At 35.8% G+C, this 17,078-nt stretch overlaps 2 protein-coding genes across 6 annotated transcripts; both read left to right on the forward strand.

Moving 5' to 3' along the window:
• The first annotated feature begins 710 nt into the window (after positions 1-710).
• LOC147395160 (coiled-coil domain-containing protein SCD2-like) lies at positions 711-9,925 on the forward strand. 5 transcript variants are annotated; one of them, XM_086454301.1, is made up of 17 exons: positions 711-1,386; positions 1,952-2,082; positions 2,468-2,543; positions 2,739-2,780; positions 2,872-2,934; positions 3,340-3,389; positions 3,472-3,499; positions 3,606-3,680; positions 3,806-3,916; positions 4,005-4,065; positions 4,523-4,639; positions 5,104-5,207; positions 5,434-5,503; positions 6,154-6,195; positions 6,968-7,008; positions 8,346-8,565; positions 9,481-9,925. In XM_086454301.1, exons 1-17 carry the CDS (start codon positions 1,057-1,059, stop codon positions 9,618-9,620), a joined length of 1,701 nt encoding a protein of 566 aa, XP_086310427.1. In that variant the 5' UTR covers positions 711-1,056; the 3' UTR covers positions 9,621-9,925. The 5 variants fall into 5 exon arrangements, with proteins under 5 accessions (XP_086310427.1, XP_086310429.1, XP_086310426.1 ...); XM_086454300.1 differs by having other exon boundaries at positions 724-1,386; positions 5,089-5,207; XM_086454302.1 differs by having other exon boundaries at positions 733-1,386; positions 5,089-5,207; positions 8,439-8,565.
• Positions 9,926-12,969: 3,044 nt separating this feature from the next.
• Positions 12,970-16,520, forward strand: LOC147395161 (serine carboxypeptidase-like 45). The gene is made up of 10 exons (XM_086454305.1): positions 12,970-13,486; positions 13,614-13,715; positions 13,834-13,929; positions 14,176-14,268; positions 14,357-14,436; positions 14,819-15,100; positions 15,222-15,346; positions 15,765-15,857; positions 15,955-16,072; positions 16,261-16,520. Exons 1-10 carry the CDS (start codon positions 13,234-13,236, stop codon positions 16,408-16,410), a joined length of 1,392 nt encoding a protein of 463 aa, XP_086310431.1. The 5' UTR covers positions 12,970-13,233; the 3' UTR covers positions 16,411-16,520.
• The last annotated feature ends 558 nt before the right edge of the window (positions 16,521-17,078 follow it).

The following is a 17,078-nucleotide window of genomic DNA, read 5'->3' on the forward strand; positions in this document are numbered from 1 at the left end:
TGAATGATTTCATTATGGAATGAATAGGGTGTTTTTGTTATGATATAACAACCATTTTTATAGCTTACTTGAATTTTAAATTTCCTTTGTTCATGTTTCTCATCTCTTAGTATAAAAGAAAATTTCCAAAAATTTCCAATATTTAAATTGTTAATTTGTGACGTTCTTTTGACCAGTAAGAAACGATATATTGACCAAACTGCATTATGAGATGGCAACAGCCAAGAGGGATCATTTCCTGTCAAACATACGATCAAATCCGCTGATAAATAAAAAAAGAGATCAATAATTAAAAGAAAGATGAATTCTTTGGATCCCTTCACCAATGACTTTATATTTATAAAAGATCTTTTCCAACCTCAAGCCATGGTCGAGTCCAAACTCTAAGCATATTTTGGATGCAACTCTGAAACGATTATTTGTGTTTTTCCAAGAAATCTAGAACGCTGTGGTGGTGGTCCATTTGATCCCAACAACTTTTAGTAAGATTTGAAAACTTACTAAGTTTGTAAGGAAAGTGTTTCTTATTGGGATCGTAATGTCACGTAGACATGGTTGGGATGCCGATTTATAAATCTCGAGGATTTTCTCGTTTTGATGTGCGGTCGAATCAATTTTTTTTATTTTTATGAGTCGTGCTGGGGTGACATAGGATTTGATGTGATTCTCATAATTCTGACGTGGACATGTATACATAACCGTAGATGGTTTTTAATATTATCACGAGGAAACACATCTATGGTTATCTGCACATCCCACGTCAGACTTGTGAGAATCGCAGTAAATACTTTTTGTCATTTCAGCATTTTCCTTCTTTTTTATTCCTGTTAGTTCAGTTAAGAATCAAATTGAAGACCTGGTCTCTCTGTTTCCCTCCACCTACTTTGATCAGTAGATTCCACGCTGATTATCTCCTCGAACCTTACGCCCCCAACTCTCTCTCTGTCTCTCTATCTCTCTCCATCGAATTCGAGTGCAATTAACAGTCAATTTCTAGTTGTGATTATTTTACAGAGGCTCTGTTCTCCTTTGCTTCTACTTAGTAAATAAGTAGTGATGGATTTGAGGCGAAGCAGAAGTCCTGTTTATTCAAGGCAGATGAGTGACGGTTCGACCAGCACCGGTTCATCTTCTCCTTCTATGTCTCCGGCTCACCCCAACCACCAGACCCGGTCTTCTTTAACGTCCAGTTTCTCCACCATCAAGAGAACTCAGAACGTAGCTGCCAAAGCTGCTGCAAAGCGACTCGCAAAGGTCATGGCGTCACAGATAGCTAACGATAACGACGAAGAAGATGATGAAGACGATGATACACTCTTCAATTATACCGCTTCTCCGTCCTTCTCTTTTTCCACCAATATTAGTAATAGATCTTCATCTCCTTCGGTAATTTTACAAATCTACTTTTTTTATTTTATTTTTAAAGAATTTTTTTAGAATCTGATTTTGAACTTTTTAAGTTAAATTGAAGGTTACTGTGAAGTATTGTGTTTGAAGTTTATTGGTTTTATGTAGTTTCAATAACGTAGAGATATTTTCGGATTGGACTTTTGGTATCTAACTTTGTTTCAATATGTTTTTGAGTGACTTTGTGGGAGGGAGATAATGATTAACAGTATTGATGACTTGGATGCTTTTACCGAGTTCCAGTCTAATTAATGGAGAGTTTTAGTATTCAAGTTAGATTGGATCTTTGTCAAAATGAAGTTTTGATATATATATTTTTTTATTTTAAAAATCACTCCTTTTTTTGACAATTAGGAGCTGTAGATAAAAATTGATGTATTTTAGAATTTTGAATTTTTTGGATGTTAATGTGATCTTTGTCAAATTGAAATTTAATACCAGAGAATTTGATTGTGTGCAATTCATCCTCTTGTTTTCCTCATAATTTTATTATTGAAAATGTGCATAAATGTTTTAATTAAAAATATGTTCATGTTTTGATTAGTTAGGTCGGCATGTTCCACCAATTCGCTCTATATCAGATGGAAGTCCATTGGTACCAAATAGCAAAGCATCACTTATGACTCCAGTTACTATACCACCAATAGAAACTCGTACTAATAGGCAAAAAGACAGGTAAAGAAATATCTTCGATCCTGTCTTACAATTTGTTTCTTGCAAAGAATGAAGTCCTTGAAACATAGATGGGTTAAGATCTTGCCTTGGACTGCCCTCATTTTCAATTTTGAATGCATGCCTTTGTATGCGTGCACAGAATGCCAACCAATTTAGCTACATGTTTTACTCAACGAATAAATCCACTTGAATGTATGTTTGTGCATGCATCACATGTGCATGGGAAGGGGCAAGTAGGCAAATACATGCATGTGGGATTATGCCTCAATCGGATTGTTAAATTTTATCACAATAAAAAGAAATTAATATTATAGGAATATAGTTTACTGGAGGTATATTCTTTTCTTCTGATAGATTGAGTATTTTAAATTCACATGCATTGAAGGTTTTTGTCTGGTATGGGGCATCTCAAATCAAAAGATATGGGAAATCAACATGAAGCTTTTGCACTTCAAGATGAGGTATGCCACTCTCATTATCGATCATCTTCTTTTATAGAAATAACCTCTGAAATAGATTTGAAGAATTCCATTTACATTTCAACTCTGTTGTGAACGTAAACTAGTGACTAAAATGGGAATTTTGTTATTTATTGACGAAATTTGGAAATTTAATCCTTGCATAATTGTTGTGCTGCTTACACGATCACATTGCAGCTTGACATGCTACAAGAAGAGAATGATAATATTATTGACAAGGTTCGCTACTTTGTTTCCCTAATGAAGTCATTATTTTACTTTCCCATATCATGTAATGTGTATAACATTTACACTAATATATGCTGTACAGCTTCGACTTGCAGAAGCAAGATGTGAAGATGCAAAAGCCAGAGCTAGGGAACTTGAGAAACAGGTTTATTTATCATTAGTTATTAATGTTTCTTATTTGGTATTTGCAATGAAAGAGGGGCTGGACTCGGATCATGCAGTTTACCTCTGAATTGCCCTCTTTTTGGTTAGTTTTTGTTGTCTTCCTCTCATGTTGTGGCAAATCCTTTCCCCCTTTTGAATGATTTGGATTGAGAATTTATAACACGGTAGACTATTTTTGAGCAAAATACCAACCAAGAAAGCTTGATATGAAGCTGTTAGTTAACTATTTTCTCTGTTTCCCTTTTGTTGGTTTTACGATACACCATTCACATGACTTATAAATTTTTTTTTACAGATTTAATTTTCCTTTATACTCCTCTAGAATTCTTAATACTGTCATAATGATGAGAGTTGTTTTTCACTATTCAGTTCTCATATTTCATAGGTCGCTTCTCTTGGAGAAGATGTATCTCTAGAAGCAACATGGTTGAGCAGGTAGTTTTGGTGTTTTGACATAGTCCACCTTGCCGTTCTTTGATTTCTTTCTATGTTTTGATTGTGATTTATTCATTAACAGAAAGGAAGCAGCACTGCGTGAAAAAGAGGTACTAACAAGTTAATTATATTTTGTTGTAAATACATAAATGACTAATAATTAAGCATAATTCTCATTTGTTTTTTTTTTGTTTTGTCGAACATGCGTTACTTCAGGCTGCTTTTAAAGTTGCAATACAAGCGAATGATGAGAGAGTTGAGGAAATTTCAGCTCTTCTGTCAGAAATTGAAGTAAAGTGTGCAAATATATAGGCAGTCCTGCACTCTATTTTTATTTCTTATTGTTGCGAAACTTAAACATATGTTTCTGGTGTATAGTGTAGTTTAATTCTTTCATTTGTCTTGCTTCAATTCAGAGTACAAAAGAAGAGGCTGCAGCTGTTATGGAACAGTCCCAAGAAGTAGAATATGAAACAAAAGTTCTTCGTTCAATGACACAGAGAATGATCTTGACTCAGGAAGAGATGGTTTGTAATTTGTACTGCTGTGGATGTCTTTCAATATGTGTGATTTACTTTTTGGAGATTAAATAGTAGTATCAATTCTACATCTCAGGAGGAAGTTGTTCTCAAGAGGTGTTGGCTTGCTCGCTATTGGGGTTTAGCTGTTCAAAATGGTAAGAATTGTCAATACTTTGTTTTACTTCATCATGGAGGCAAGGGATTATTGTCTATCCTTCATTTCAAAATTCATAAATTTTATGAGTAATAATAGAAACATGTACAAAATTTCTCCATGGCTTCCTACTCTTGTTCTAAACTTTGATGTGGTCGACAAATCTTACGAAACTATTGAGATCTATGTCCATTACATTGTGAGATTGTTTTTTTGTTTTTTTGAGAACTCGAGCAATTTTATGTATGGAATTGTGCATTAGGATTTTAAGCATTATTCTTGTGTAGAATTTTTCATAATATTTAGATGTTATTTGTAAGATTTATGTTGTTTATCCTTATTCAGAGTATTTTGTACTGCTTTTTTGTTCTCGACTTGTTTTGATTTAAAATGAATTGGTTCATTTACAGTTGCCCAATCACATTTTTTTCACGTAGGTTGCTTTTTTGCTTTTGCAGGTATCTGTGCTGATATTGCAGTTGCAAAACATGAGCACTGGTCATCACTTGCGCCCCTGCCTTTTGAAGTCGTCATTTCTGCTGGACAAAAGGCCAAAGAAGAATCTTGGAAACATGGTTAGTCACCACCTATGTGACAGACACGTTTCACACTAATATGAAGTCTCCTATACATTTACCCACAAACTTGAAACACTGAACCCATTGAAGTATACATTTCAAAAATATTTTCGTTCGTATTAAGAAAATGTTTTAGAAATATTCTATTTATTAAGTAAATAATATACCAATATATAAAGAGTGGCTGAAAACAGTAGATTTGTTTGAAAATGTATGGGCATGTTTTCGGCAAGTGAACAAAACACCAGACGTGTCATGTTCTTGGAAAATGGGTTGCCCTTGTTATCAAGGTTACCCACAGTAATCTAGATCAATCATATTCTTTCCCTTTAATCTGAAGGCAAAAGCTGGAATTTGTTCTAGTTTGATTTGCATTGTTGCATCTCTTTCATGGATAAAATATATTTATCTATTATTATATCAAGCACTCATATCTACGACATCAGGTGTTGATGATTCAGACAGGGCTAAACTTGCACGGGATTTGAGTGATCTAACTGGGGAAGGGAATATTGAGAGTATGCTTTCAGTTGAAATGGGCTTGAGAGAACTAGCTTCTTTAAAGGTAGCTTCGGTTATCTTTTTTGCTTTATTTTCTATTTAGTTCACTTTTTGTTTTTGTTTTTTGGTGAACCTCATTCTTTATGCCGAAAGAATTGACTTTCCTGTGTACCTCTACTGTTTCATTCATATATGTGTACTTTTACCATTTTTCTTTTAAGATAACTCTTTAAGTGTTACTTTTTCTTGAAAGGCTATACATGCTTATTTTTATCGCTCTTGTTCTCAAGGTTGAGGATGCAGTTGTACTTGCACTATCCCAACACCGATGGCACGATTTGGTTCAACAATCCATCTCAGGTTAGTCTTATTATTTGTAATTACAACATACTTGTCCCCATTTCTACTACTGCCTGTTTTGGAAGAATTCCTTCTTCAAATTGATTATTCTTTTCAATTGAAACTTGAGAAAATGAATTCTAATCTGATGGTATTCAGGATCATTTAAGTTGTTGCTTGGTTCTTTTCTTTTTCTTACATCCACAGCTAAAAGTTTAGTGTCCGTCAATTTAATATATCCAACATTTTGAAGAGTATTTATTATCTTTTTTATTTTCAACTTTCTTTCATAAATTGTATTGCTCTTGTTAAAATTCTGTTCTATATAAGTATAAAGAAAGTATTTGTTTGTTTTACTACTAATGCTTAGATTTAGAACATGCCTAGTGAAAACAAAAATGCTTAGATTTAGAATGTACATTTATATGAATGTTACACTAACATGTAACTTCAGGCTTGGAACCTTTTTTTTTTGTTTCAGGAGACAAGTCCTTGCAGCCAATATTTGTTGTTTGTTAAAATTACCTTTAATTATAGTTTCTTGAACTGTTTGATTGGTAGATGCTGAATTGGTTTCAGATTCAATAGCTTCATTCTCATAGTTATGAGAGAATGAGATTTCCTTGTTGTGCACTAAATACTTTTTTTCCTTGTTGGTATAATGTTATCAGATCTGAAGTCACCTGGTGATCCAAAGATAATTGAAGCACTTGGTAAAATATCTCACTTTCCATTGCACTATGTTTTTAAATCTTGGAGACATGCTAAGCTTGAGGCAGCTTCACATAACCATCCGGTAAAGCCAAAGGCAAAACAGTACATCCGTACTGGTGGCACCCATTTGGGGTGTGCCATGTGTAGACCTTATATATAAAAAAAAAATGGACCAAACAGATGATTAGGAGATTTCCTTGCAAAGAATAGACCAAATCTGATTCTCCATAATCTTTAATTGCCACATGTGATAGGCAGAAAATTATGGTGAATCATTCCCAAAAATGAATGGTTACTAAAAAGCCTGCAGATTTGATTGTTATTGGACTTGAGCCTTTGTGACAAATGTTTGATATGCTGCACAGGAGCCAAGAGATTGTGGCTCCCATCTTAACCTCCAGAAGAGGGGGCAAAAAAGATGGTTACGCTTGATCTGTTTAGATTTGTTTGGTAGAGTTATCTTACGGGGTACAATGGAGTTACGGGGTCCACTTACATGTGAACCACATGTATGTTACACTATGCTAGTGGTAAATCATCCTTATGATTCACTGAATGGTTGCCTCAGATTTTTTGGCTAAGAGTGGGCTAGTTTTCTTCCTCCTCAATGCACCTTTGCAACTGTTAGCAGTTAGATTAGGAGTTGGTGTGGCCATTGGCTTCTTTGGATGATATATGGGTTTGGCACATGCATGTTTCACTCTTTGAAAATCCCTTTACCAAGGATAGTGACAACCCCCCCCCCCCCCCCCCCCCCACTTTTTTTTGCAGAGTTGAATCAAGAGGAGTCAGAAGATATTCTTTTCAAGGAGGTTTGGCATTAACTTCTTTGTAGTTTTATTTGGATCGTATCTGTGTTTATAACTTTCCTTTTCTTCCATTCTTTTCTTTTTATCTCCTTACTGTTACACTTCTACTCGCTAACTTTGACACTCCTTTGCTTGTCTTGGTAGATTAGGGTAAATTACCATTTCATGAGCTTAATTTGACGAAATTACGATTCCAGCAAACTGTTCATTTTAATTCCCAAAACATGAACGTTCAAGATCACAGGTTTTTCAAGTGACGATCTCAGGTTTAAAGTGACAATTTCGCTGGTTTATATAGTGACGATCTCGCTAAAAGTAGTAAGCCTGCAAGATTGTCACTTTAAACTCTGAGATCGTCACTTGAAAACCTGCGAGATTTTCACGTTCACATTTTGATAATTAAAATGAATAGTGACCTGGAATCTTAATTTAGTCAAAAGTTGATCACATTTTGATAAAAATTCATTATATATTTATACCAAGAAATATTTGCAAAGTTCCTGGATTTTTAGGGGCCTGTTTTCTTTCCAACTTTCGGTGAACAGCCACTGAGGTTGAATATTAAACTCTAAACCCTAAACCCTAATAAAAAGGCAACTTCAGTCTTTTAGATTGGGTCCTGAAGTTAAACTTAATATTTCAATCTGCCTTTTCTAGATATATTGAATTCTCTCACCATCTTTAGTTTGCCAGAAACTCAACCAATTACTGTAGAAACTTGTAAGCTAGTTAGCAGTTGCAAGTCAAGAGTAAATATTTTTCCCAAATAGATTTTCTCATCTCTATTGAAATTTGAAACAAAAGTTGGGTAGTGCAACATTGAGGGATTTGCGGTTAAAGCAGTGCTGCTGTTCTGTGTGTCAGACACATGGATATATGTTTTCAATTAAATCTCACTTTATTCAGATATTGTGTTTTCATCTATTATCCTCCAATTGTTTGTTTACAAACAAATCAAACACCAATATTCAGAGTATTGCTACATCAAAGAGTTAGATATGGAGCCAATCATATATGCTATAAATAAAGAATTACTAGAAGACACATTATCAATCTGTATGACATAAGGTTCTATATTACACAAACTTATACAAAGATCATCTTTATTGGTGTAGTCAGATTATCACGATTAATAATAGAACCTTATGTCGTACAGACTGATAATGTGTCTTCTAGTAATCATTTATTTATAGCATGTATGATTGGCTCCATTTCTAACTCTTTGGTGTAACAATACTCTGTCTATTGGTGTTTGATTAGTTCTATATCCAGTTTTCTGTATCATACACTTAACATGAACTATAGTATTAAAAATTTCTTACTCTTAACTTGTGACGTAGTCCGAACTTCGAGAGGAGATTGGTTCCTATCTGTCAAATACAATATGCAGCTTTGAGTATTACATGTCTCCAACTCATACTTATTACATGCAGTCATGGCTTACATATTTCTGGAGAAGAGCAAAAGTGCATGGGGTGGAAGAAGATATTGCAGAAGAAAGACTGCAATTTTGGATCAGCCGTAGTGGTCGTTCACCAACATTGCATGATGCTGTCGACGGTAATTTCTACTTATCTATAATCATTTGAATGCTTCATTTGCATAAGATAGCTCCTAGTTTCTTGACACCACCTTAAAAATATGGAAAATGCTGGAATGACGCAGGGTATTTACTGTGATTTTCACAAGTCTGACGTGGGATGTGCACATAACCATAGATGTGTTTCCTCGCGATACGAGTAAAAACCATCTACGGTTATGTATGAATCTCCACGTCAGAATTGTGAGAATCACAGTAAATCCTGTGTCACCCCAGCACGACTCAAAAAATATGGTGGAAACCAGTACATTTTCCTAGAAAAGTGCTCAGCTGTATTCTGGGACATGTCCTGAACATGGTGTGTAAATGCTCATCAATTGATTCTATAAAATTTAGGGCCAACCTTCATGTGTTATGAAGGCCAATTACAACCCTAGAAGGAGCATACAAGTTGAAGGTTCTAAAAGAGAGAGAAGAACAGCAAAAAGAATATGAATTGAGATAATGAGAGAGGGTATGGATATACTTATAGAAGATGCAGTGAGCCCAAATTGAAATAATAAGTATTAGTGGTGAGTTTAGGTCCATCGGTCACCCTTAGGGTCAGGTGGTTTTATTTTTCTTGTTTCTCTGTTTTGGATTGGTAAATTGGACCCCCTGCTTTTCCTTCTCAACAACTTTTTTTTTTTTTGGTACTTAGAAAAAAAAAAAGAAGTGCTTCGAAAACATATGTTACAAGGGGAATACCGATGAAGAAAAAAACCTAAAAAGATGTCATATGTTGCAAATCTTCAGACCAATATGTAGCTACTTGAGCATCCTAAATTTAGAAATGTTTGATTCCAATATATATATTCTCTTCTTGGGTTTATACAGATATTAAAAGCTTATAACATAAAATGGGTTTTCCGTAATGTTGTTTATTTTGTCATCAGTTGAGCGAGGTATGATGGAACTCAGGAAAATGGGGATAGAGCAGCAATTATGGGAAGAATCACGCAATGAAATCAACAAAGCCTCTTCCTCCCACATCGCAAATCATAAACCTGTTGCAGATACACAAGTCTCTCCCTGATGATTGCCTATTGAAGCTGTTTTTTTGTTTTTTTTTTTAATGACTTTATCTCCAGTTTGGCAGTCAATTCATTAACTATAATCAGCTGTGGCTAAAGCAAAGATTTAGGAGAGATGAGATTACCATATTAGTACCGAGATGTGGAAATGTAAAAAAATAAAGAAAGAAAGAAAAAAATGAATAGAAGATCTGGTATTGTATCACCCTTAGTTCAAAAACAAAATGACGGAAATAAAGCATAGGAATGAGTGGAACATTTCTGTAATATCGGTTTCTAGTTATTTGAATTTTTATCAGTTGGAGCCTAGCTTTCTTTCTTTTTGTGTGCGTGGGGGCGGGGGCGGGGGCGGGGGGGGGGGGGGGGGGGGGGGGGTTCAGTTCAGTTATTCTCTCAAATAGAGATTTATTGGTAACAAATACACGTACTAAACTGATGAATCTTATGGTATGATAACACGTGTATTGAAAAAAAATGAGTGATTGATTAGACCAATAGAAAATCGCATAACATGAGTTTGGTGGTTAAGTACTTGGATTTTACTCTTTTCTCTACAAAAGTGGCATCATGTCATTGATTCGTCAGCTTAGAACAATTTTTTGTGAACAAAAAATTTGGACTCCTTTTTTCTCATGAACTCATTTCCTACTATTGGATTTTGGGCCCTTGGTAAGTTTGGGGGTCCAACTTAAAACCAATTGGTAATGTGTGGGCCAGATTGGGTCAAAGCACGGGGAGATATGAATTGGGTGACGTGGAGAAGAGAAAGGTTTGTTCTGATATCATGATAAATTTGGGGGTCCACCTCAAAACCAATTGGCAATGAGTAGAGAGGCTCAAGAGCTTACAAGGAGAAAGACAAGGTAATGGGTGTCCAATGTGGGACTAAACTCAACAGCTTCCGACAATAAACTCTTGGATTTGTTGATCCGCATGTGTCAATTGTGTCTATTCATTTGATTAGGGAACGTGTAAGTCTTGGTGCATTGTTCGCAATGAATGGAGTGGACATTGTCAGCTCCAAAAAAGTTTGTGATGCTCTAGTTTAATTCGGTTGGAGCTTGGGGGTAATATTATTCTCGGATGTCATTGATCTTTCTTAATTTCCTTTGACTGGTCTTGGCATTCTTTTATGCAATCTCATGTTATTTTTGTGAGAGTCGAATTAGCTGAAGTTTTGGGTCTCACAAGATTCTTTCAATTTTGGGGGGGTGTCTTGAGTGGGCTACTGATTGTCTTCTTTTGGATGGAATATGGTATATAGCCGTTGGAATGCCTATGTTTTGATGGCACGCGCATGCTCAAGCGCTCCAGCAAGTTGAGTAATGGGTAAAATAATGCCCATAACTCTATGAAAAAGAACATAAAAGTCTTAGGAAGACAGACAGTGAGTGGCATTGGCATGGGTAGTTTAGTTGAAGTGTGTAGAGTGTGGGCATGTGCTGTGTGACTCTCTAATATTTTATAGGAGTGGGTGGGCACGCTTGAAAAGCATTTTGGATGAAAAGGTGCACGTGAGGTTCCCTCCCTTTTCCATAAACTAATACTAAACCCCTTTGAGTAACCATCTTACAGTTTTGTCTTTTCAACTCCATTCCACTTGATCATGGTCCCACAAACAACACTTTTTACACATATATACTTCAATCCACACCGTCAAATTTCTTGATCACTTTGTTTGATGATCATGATTCTGGTAGTAAATAGCTAGTCATGAGAACAGACATTTAAGAAGAGATGGGCTCATAAGATTTTCTAAGATGCCTAGGTATTAGGCTACAAATCATAGAAATAGAGTTAGATTTCAAATCTTCAAGACAGTTATCGCTATTGTAGATTTACGATTTGCCGAAAGGGTTCTTTGTTCACACCTATGTGAATCTATCGCTGCTCTACACATCCCTCAATAGGCACAGTTTATTTTTCTTCTCAGTACATTTGGTGCTAGGGTAATATGGACAATTATTGCACATATATAGCTTCCAAGACCTAACAAATATGAAGGTTTGTTCACAACAGGAAAAAAGTTATTGGGTTTTTTTCCTTACTAATAATAATTATTTAAAAACTATCATCATCATCAACATCAAAAGGGTGGGAAAGAAAGAAAAAGTTAAGGATAGTCTTCCTTGGCAAGGTTCCAAAAGGCCAACCTGAACTTCAGTCACTCTCTCCTCCACATTTTCCAACTTCTTTGTCCCCCCAACAACTTCCCTATTTTAATCAAAAGTATCCCTTTAATAATCACAGATGTGTGACGCACAGGGAAGCTTCTCTAAACCTAATGTGATTTGCTGATACCGTTTGGGCCCACTGATCCATAGATGTTGATCAGCTTGAATGCTTGATCATGATTTTCTAACAGTTGGAATCTGATTTTTTTTTTCCATCTTGGGCTTCATGATTAGGTGGGTAAAGCCTAGCCCATAGATGAAAATCAATGCCAATCTCTAGGAATCTTTGATCTGCCTGATTTGTTGGTTTCTTGCATAAAGAAGCTTCCTGTATCATAATATAATATACAAGGTTTGGTGATTAGAAATCCATACAAGTAAGAAGGACTGTGAAGAAAGAAACGTTTTTTTCAAAATGCTCACTATTGGTAAAGGCAAGAAGTAAGATACGATGGTGGGTTGAGTTATGAGAAAATACCCATCAAAGAAAAAGATCAAACGAAAAGACAATTTCCAAGGAAATATGAAACCTACTTTAAAAAAAAGAAAAGTTAATGCTTCTTTCCACTTTATTTTTAGAACTATAAGTCATGTCTTTAAATCTCATCCGAAGCCGAAAAAACTCGTCCCATACGTATTGGTATCGTACACAATGAGATGGATAGACAAGTCAAACGTATTGGACGAAATTTAAAATCATAGTTCATTGTTCTCATTGTTGAACTAGATGACTCAAACGTATCAGAAAACTCATCCGAGTCGACTTGGTCTTGTTCATAGACGAGGCGTCAAAATGAGTTTTAAAACCATGCTAAGGACCCATTTTATGTCAATTACAAATCTCCTAGATGTTTAATTTCTTGAATGATCTGCATTTTCCAAAGGGATAACATGAGGTTACTTCATCTTAATTTTTTAAGTTAATTATAAATGAAAGAAGAGATGGGCTCTTTTCTTTTTTGGTAGACCAAGTTGTGGGGGTTTAATTTCAAGTGTTTCTGCATTTGATGGAAGTATCTTTATTTTCATCATCCCAATCTCTATAGCTTCTCAAAACCATTTGTCAAAGTGTAAAAAAGGAAAGTGATTCCTTCTGTAAAACTACTTTTCTCTGTATAAAAAGTATTCATTCTTATGGTTTTGTGTCTTTATCAGTTCAAGTAAAACAAAAGCAAAAGAAACACAAACTGTGGAAACGTTAAAAGCAGCTCAGGATTCCATTCTCTCTCGTTTCATTTTCTATACATAACACTTCCATTCAATCAACACTGCTCAATTGAGATTTGAGTCACCCATATCTCCATCTTTCAAAAGTAGAAAAACAAAATATATTCTAAAAATATCCCATAGTTCCTTTTTATTCAATGCCCCTCCCTCACTGGGCAACGTCTTATTAGAGCTCACTCCCTCTCATACTTGTCTTCTCCAACAGTATCACATCATGCATTCTTTATCATGGAAACCCATGGTAATGGCTGCAGCACTACTTCACCTATGCTACTTCATGGAGGCAGAGTCAGCTCTTTCTCTGTTTGACAAGATCACTGAGTTGCCTGGCCAACCCCATGTCAGCTTCCAACATTTCTCAGGCTATGTCACTGTAGATGAGAAGAAACAGAGAGCTCTGTTTTACTACTTTGTTGAAGCTGAGATGGATCCAGCTTCAAAGCCTCTTGTTCTCTGGTTGAATGGAGGTTAGGAACATCCCCTTCATTCTGGCTAGTTAAAGATTTTAAAGGAAACAAAAACCAAATTATTATTATTATTATTATTTTTTCCTTTCCTTCTTTCTTTGTCTGTATTTATTTATTTTAAGTGTAGGTCCTGGGTGCTCTTCTTTGGGAGTTGGAGCATTCTCTGAAAATGGGCCTTTCAGACCAAGTGGAGAGGTTTTGGTGAGGAATGAGTATAGCTGGAACAGAGGTACCCATGTTTCTTTTTTTCTCTTACTTGTGTTCATAAATGGCAGTTTAAGATCAACCAGAAAAAGAAAAAAAAAAAAAACTGATCTTTGTTTCTTTAATGTTCCTTTGATTTGCAGAAGCAAATATGTTGTACTTAGAGACACCAGTAGGAGTTGGGTTTTCTTATTCCACTGATACTTCCTCCTATGTTGCTGTAAATGACAAGATAACAGGCACGTTTGGGTTGAATGACATTTAGATCTCTGCTTTATTTTGTTCTACATTTGAAATACAACTTTTTTATTCAAATTCAATTGAACTTTACTGTTCAGATTCTCAAGAATCTCCCAACATGGTTCATTGTTATAATGGGTTAATCTTTCTTACATGATGCGGTAGTGCTTGATACCAAAACATGGGATCTCTATAAATTTTATTGCAATTGGATTTTGAAACTGTTTTTGCTTTTGTTTCTTAAGCTAGAGACAATCTTGTGTTCTTGCAACGATGGTTCATCAAGTTTCCACAATATAAGCATAGGGAACTGTTCATAACAGGGGAAAGCTATGCAGGTATTCTCTCATTCCTAACAACTTTTATCATTTTGCATTGGGGGCAGAAGGAAGAAAATCTGATTGTGAAATTTCTTGTTATTACTAGGGCATTACATTCCGCAACTCGCAGAGCTCATGATTCAATTTAACAAGAAAGAGAAGTTGTTTAATATTAAAGGAATCGCAGTAAGTAGTAGAAAATGAATATTTGATCTTTCATTCATAATTAAATAGTTTCCACAACGTGTGTTGTCTAAAGATCAAGTGTAGTGGCTTTTTTCATTTCCAAATTTTCTAATTGTTTTCCCCCTATATGATCAAAAGGATTTGTGATCATGGTTTTAAATCTCGTCCGAGACCGAGATGACACGTCCGATAAGTCTCAGTATCATCCACCAACGAGCGGATAGACAAGTCAAATGTATCGGAAAACTCGTCCTAGACGACTAGGTCTTGTCCATGGACGGACGAGACAACAAAACGAGTTTTAAAACCATGTTTGTGATTCTTTTTTGTCTTTTTTTTTAATGATTTTATTGGAGTTGAATTTCATTTTCTTGCATTGCAGCTAGGTAACCCAGTTCTAGAATTCGCAACGGACTTCAATTCGAGGGCCGAGTACTTCTGGTCTCACGGGTTGATCTCAGATTCTACATACAGAATTTTCACCTCTGTTTGTAACTATTCTCGATTCGTGAGTGAGTACTACAGGGACTCCGTTACTGCTGTTTGTTCGAGGGTTATGAGCCAGGTGAGCAAAGAAACCAGTAGATTTGTAGACAAATACGATGTAACCCTCGATGTCTGTACGTCATCGGTGCTCTCACAATCCAAGATAATCAGTCCCCGGGTAAGTTAAAACCATGGTGTTTCTTCCATTTCTTTACTTAGCTAATGACCTTCATCTACCTTCCATTTTCTTGTTCTTATGTTTTTACGTCTTTTTGACTCTGGTTCTGTTGATTCCACAGCAAGTTACCGAGAGTGTAGATGTATGCGTGGAAGATGAAACAGTAAATTATTTGAACCGGATGGATGTGCAGAAGGCCCTCCATGCCCGTCTTATAGGAGTCAACAAATGGGCAGTTTGCAGCAAGTACCTCTCTTCACTCAATCAAAGAGTAGATTAATTAGATGAAACATGTATCATTCATTAAACAGCATAGTCGGATATTAACCAGCCAATAGGTACACATGCCATTGTGTCATTGATCCAGACATCATCATGGAAAGGCGAGGACCATAAGAGATCGAATTGCATTACTGATTGGATAGCTAGGATCGTCAAAATGGCGTTACTTATGGGCTCTTTTTTTTATACCAATGGTGCAAGACACTAGGACTTACTCAAAGAAAATATTACCTTGAATTTTTCTTGAAACATAAGGATTTGATAAATCCAAGTGTGAGACTTCCGTAGTAGAAGAGCAATGCAATCTTAGGAGCTTTTTGTATTTGTTTCGTGTTTGTGATTGTGGGTCTTGTTGGGGTTTATGTTTTCTAATGTATCACAGTGTTCTGGATTATGATCTGCTTAACGTGGAGCTACCCACTATCTCTGTTGTCGGCTCAATTGTCAAGGCTGGAATCCCGGTCTTGGTTTACAGGTGAATTCCTACTCAGACTGAAGTCCTTTATGGTTTTATATCAGAAGAAAGTTCGCCTTTATTCAAAATTAATTACGAATTGGTTTTTGAGTCACAGTGGAGATCAAGATTCTGTTATCCCGTTGACTGGAAGTCGGATGCTGGTGCATGGGCTAGCAAAAGAACTAGGACTGAACATAACTGTACCTTACAGAGTCTGGTTTGAAGGGAAGCAAGTAAGTCTTGTTGATAATCTCTCTAATGTCGTTCCAAGGATTTTTCTATATAACAAGCCAACCAATTCATAACTAGATAGTTGGGTTAGTCAGGAGACAAAATTCAAGATTAAGTCAGAATCCACTGATTGAGTGGAATAGAAAACCATTTGATTGGTTTGATATTTAAGTTTTCTTTTTCTCTTCAGGTTGGTGGATGGACTCAAGTATATGGTAATATCCTTTCATTTGCAACTATCAGAGGAGCTTCCCATGAAGCTCCATTCTCACAGCCAGGGAGATCGCTGGAGCTGTTCAAAGCATTTGTGGCAGGTCGGCCTCTACCAGAAGTGTTCTGATCTACTAATCGGTTGCATAGAAATTAGATCAAGTGTAAATAAAGTTTGTTGTGGTTTTAATAATTCATCAATCATTAATCTTCCAAATGAAAAGGTAAGAAAATTGCATTTGTTTGTTGATGAAAGGGACCATTGATTTGGAGCAAATTTGTAAAGATCTCAAGAATGATGATGCCTTTGATAGCTTTTCATATTTTAATCACAAAACCATGAGGACAGAATATCCTTCTCTAGAATAAATAATCATAAATAGGGTTCCTTGATAATTAAAGAGAGAGCAGCCAATATTCAAATTAGTTTGTAAAGCCCACACACTGAATCTTACCCATATGTAAAAAATCATTCAAGAACCTCGAGAAATCTATCAATTATGAGGAAGAACCTATTTGATAACCTTAACTATCATCCAATACCATCAGCATTAATTTCCTTGCCAAATCTCCATCTATAATCTTCCAATGGAAATCTGATCAACCTTGAAATTTCCAATCCCTCCTCATATGTGCCTCGTGCAATCGTTCTAATCCTAATCTTCAACCTCCCTGACTCAGAAGCTTAATGTGCATTTATAATCTGAACATCAAAGTTCTCATTCACTGCAGTTTCTCACAGAAAATTAGTCTTCCAACAATGTGGGCACTACTACAACCAGTCCAGTGGATCAACTA

The sequence above is a fragment of the Akebia trifoliata genome, chromosome 9 (assembly GCF_017979445.1).
Source record: "Akebia trifoliata isolate Shusen 1 chromosome 9, ASM1797944v1, whole genome shotgun sequence".
Lineage (NCBI taxonomy): Eukaryota > Viridiplantae > Streptophyta > Magnoliopsida > Ranunculales > Lardizabalaceae > Akebia > Akebia trifoliata.

Bases quoted from the DNA above. Each gene is read 5' to 3' on its own strand.
- LOC147395160 (XM_086454300.1), top strand. From the start codon at position 1,057: ATGGATTTGAGGCGAAGCAGAAGTCCTGTTTATTCAAGGCAGATGAGT. The intron at 2,083-2,467 runs GTAAAGAAATAT...CATGCATTGAAG, and splicing joins ACTAATAGGCAAAAAGACAG to GTTTTTGTCTGGTATGGGGC. The intron at 4,640-5,088 runs GTTAGTCACCAC...CTACGACATCAG, and splicing joins AGAAGAATCTTGGAAACATG to GTGTTGATGATTCAGACAGG.
- LOC147395161 (XM_086454305.1), top strand. From the start codon at position 13,234: ATGCATTCTTTATCATGGAAACCCATGGTAATGGCTGCAGCACTACTT. The intron at 13,930-14,175 runs GCACGTTTGGGT...TTGTTTCTTAAG, and splicing joins TGTAAATGACAAGATAACAG to CTAGAGACAATCTTGTGTTC. The intron at 15,347-15,764 runs GTACCTCTCTTC...AATGTATCACAG, and splicing joins AAATGGGCAGTTTGCAGCAA to TGTTCTGGATTATGATCTGC.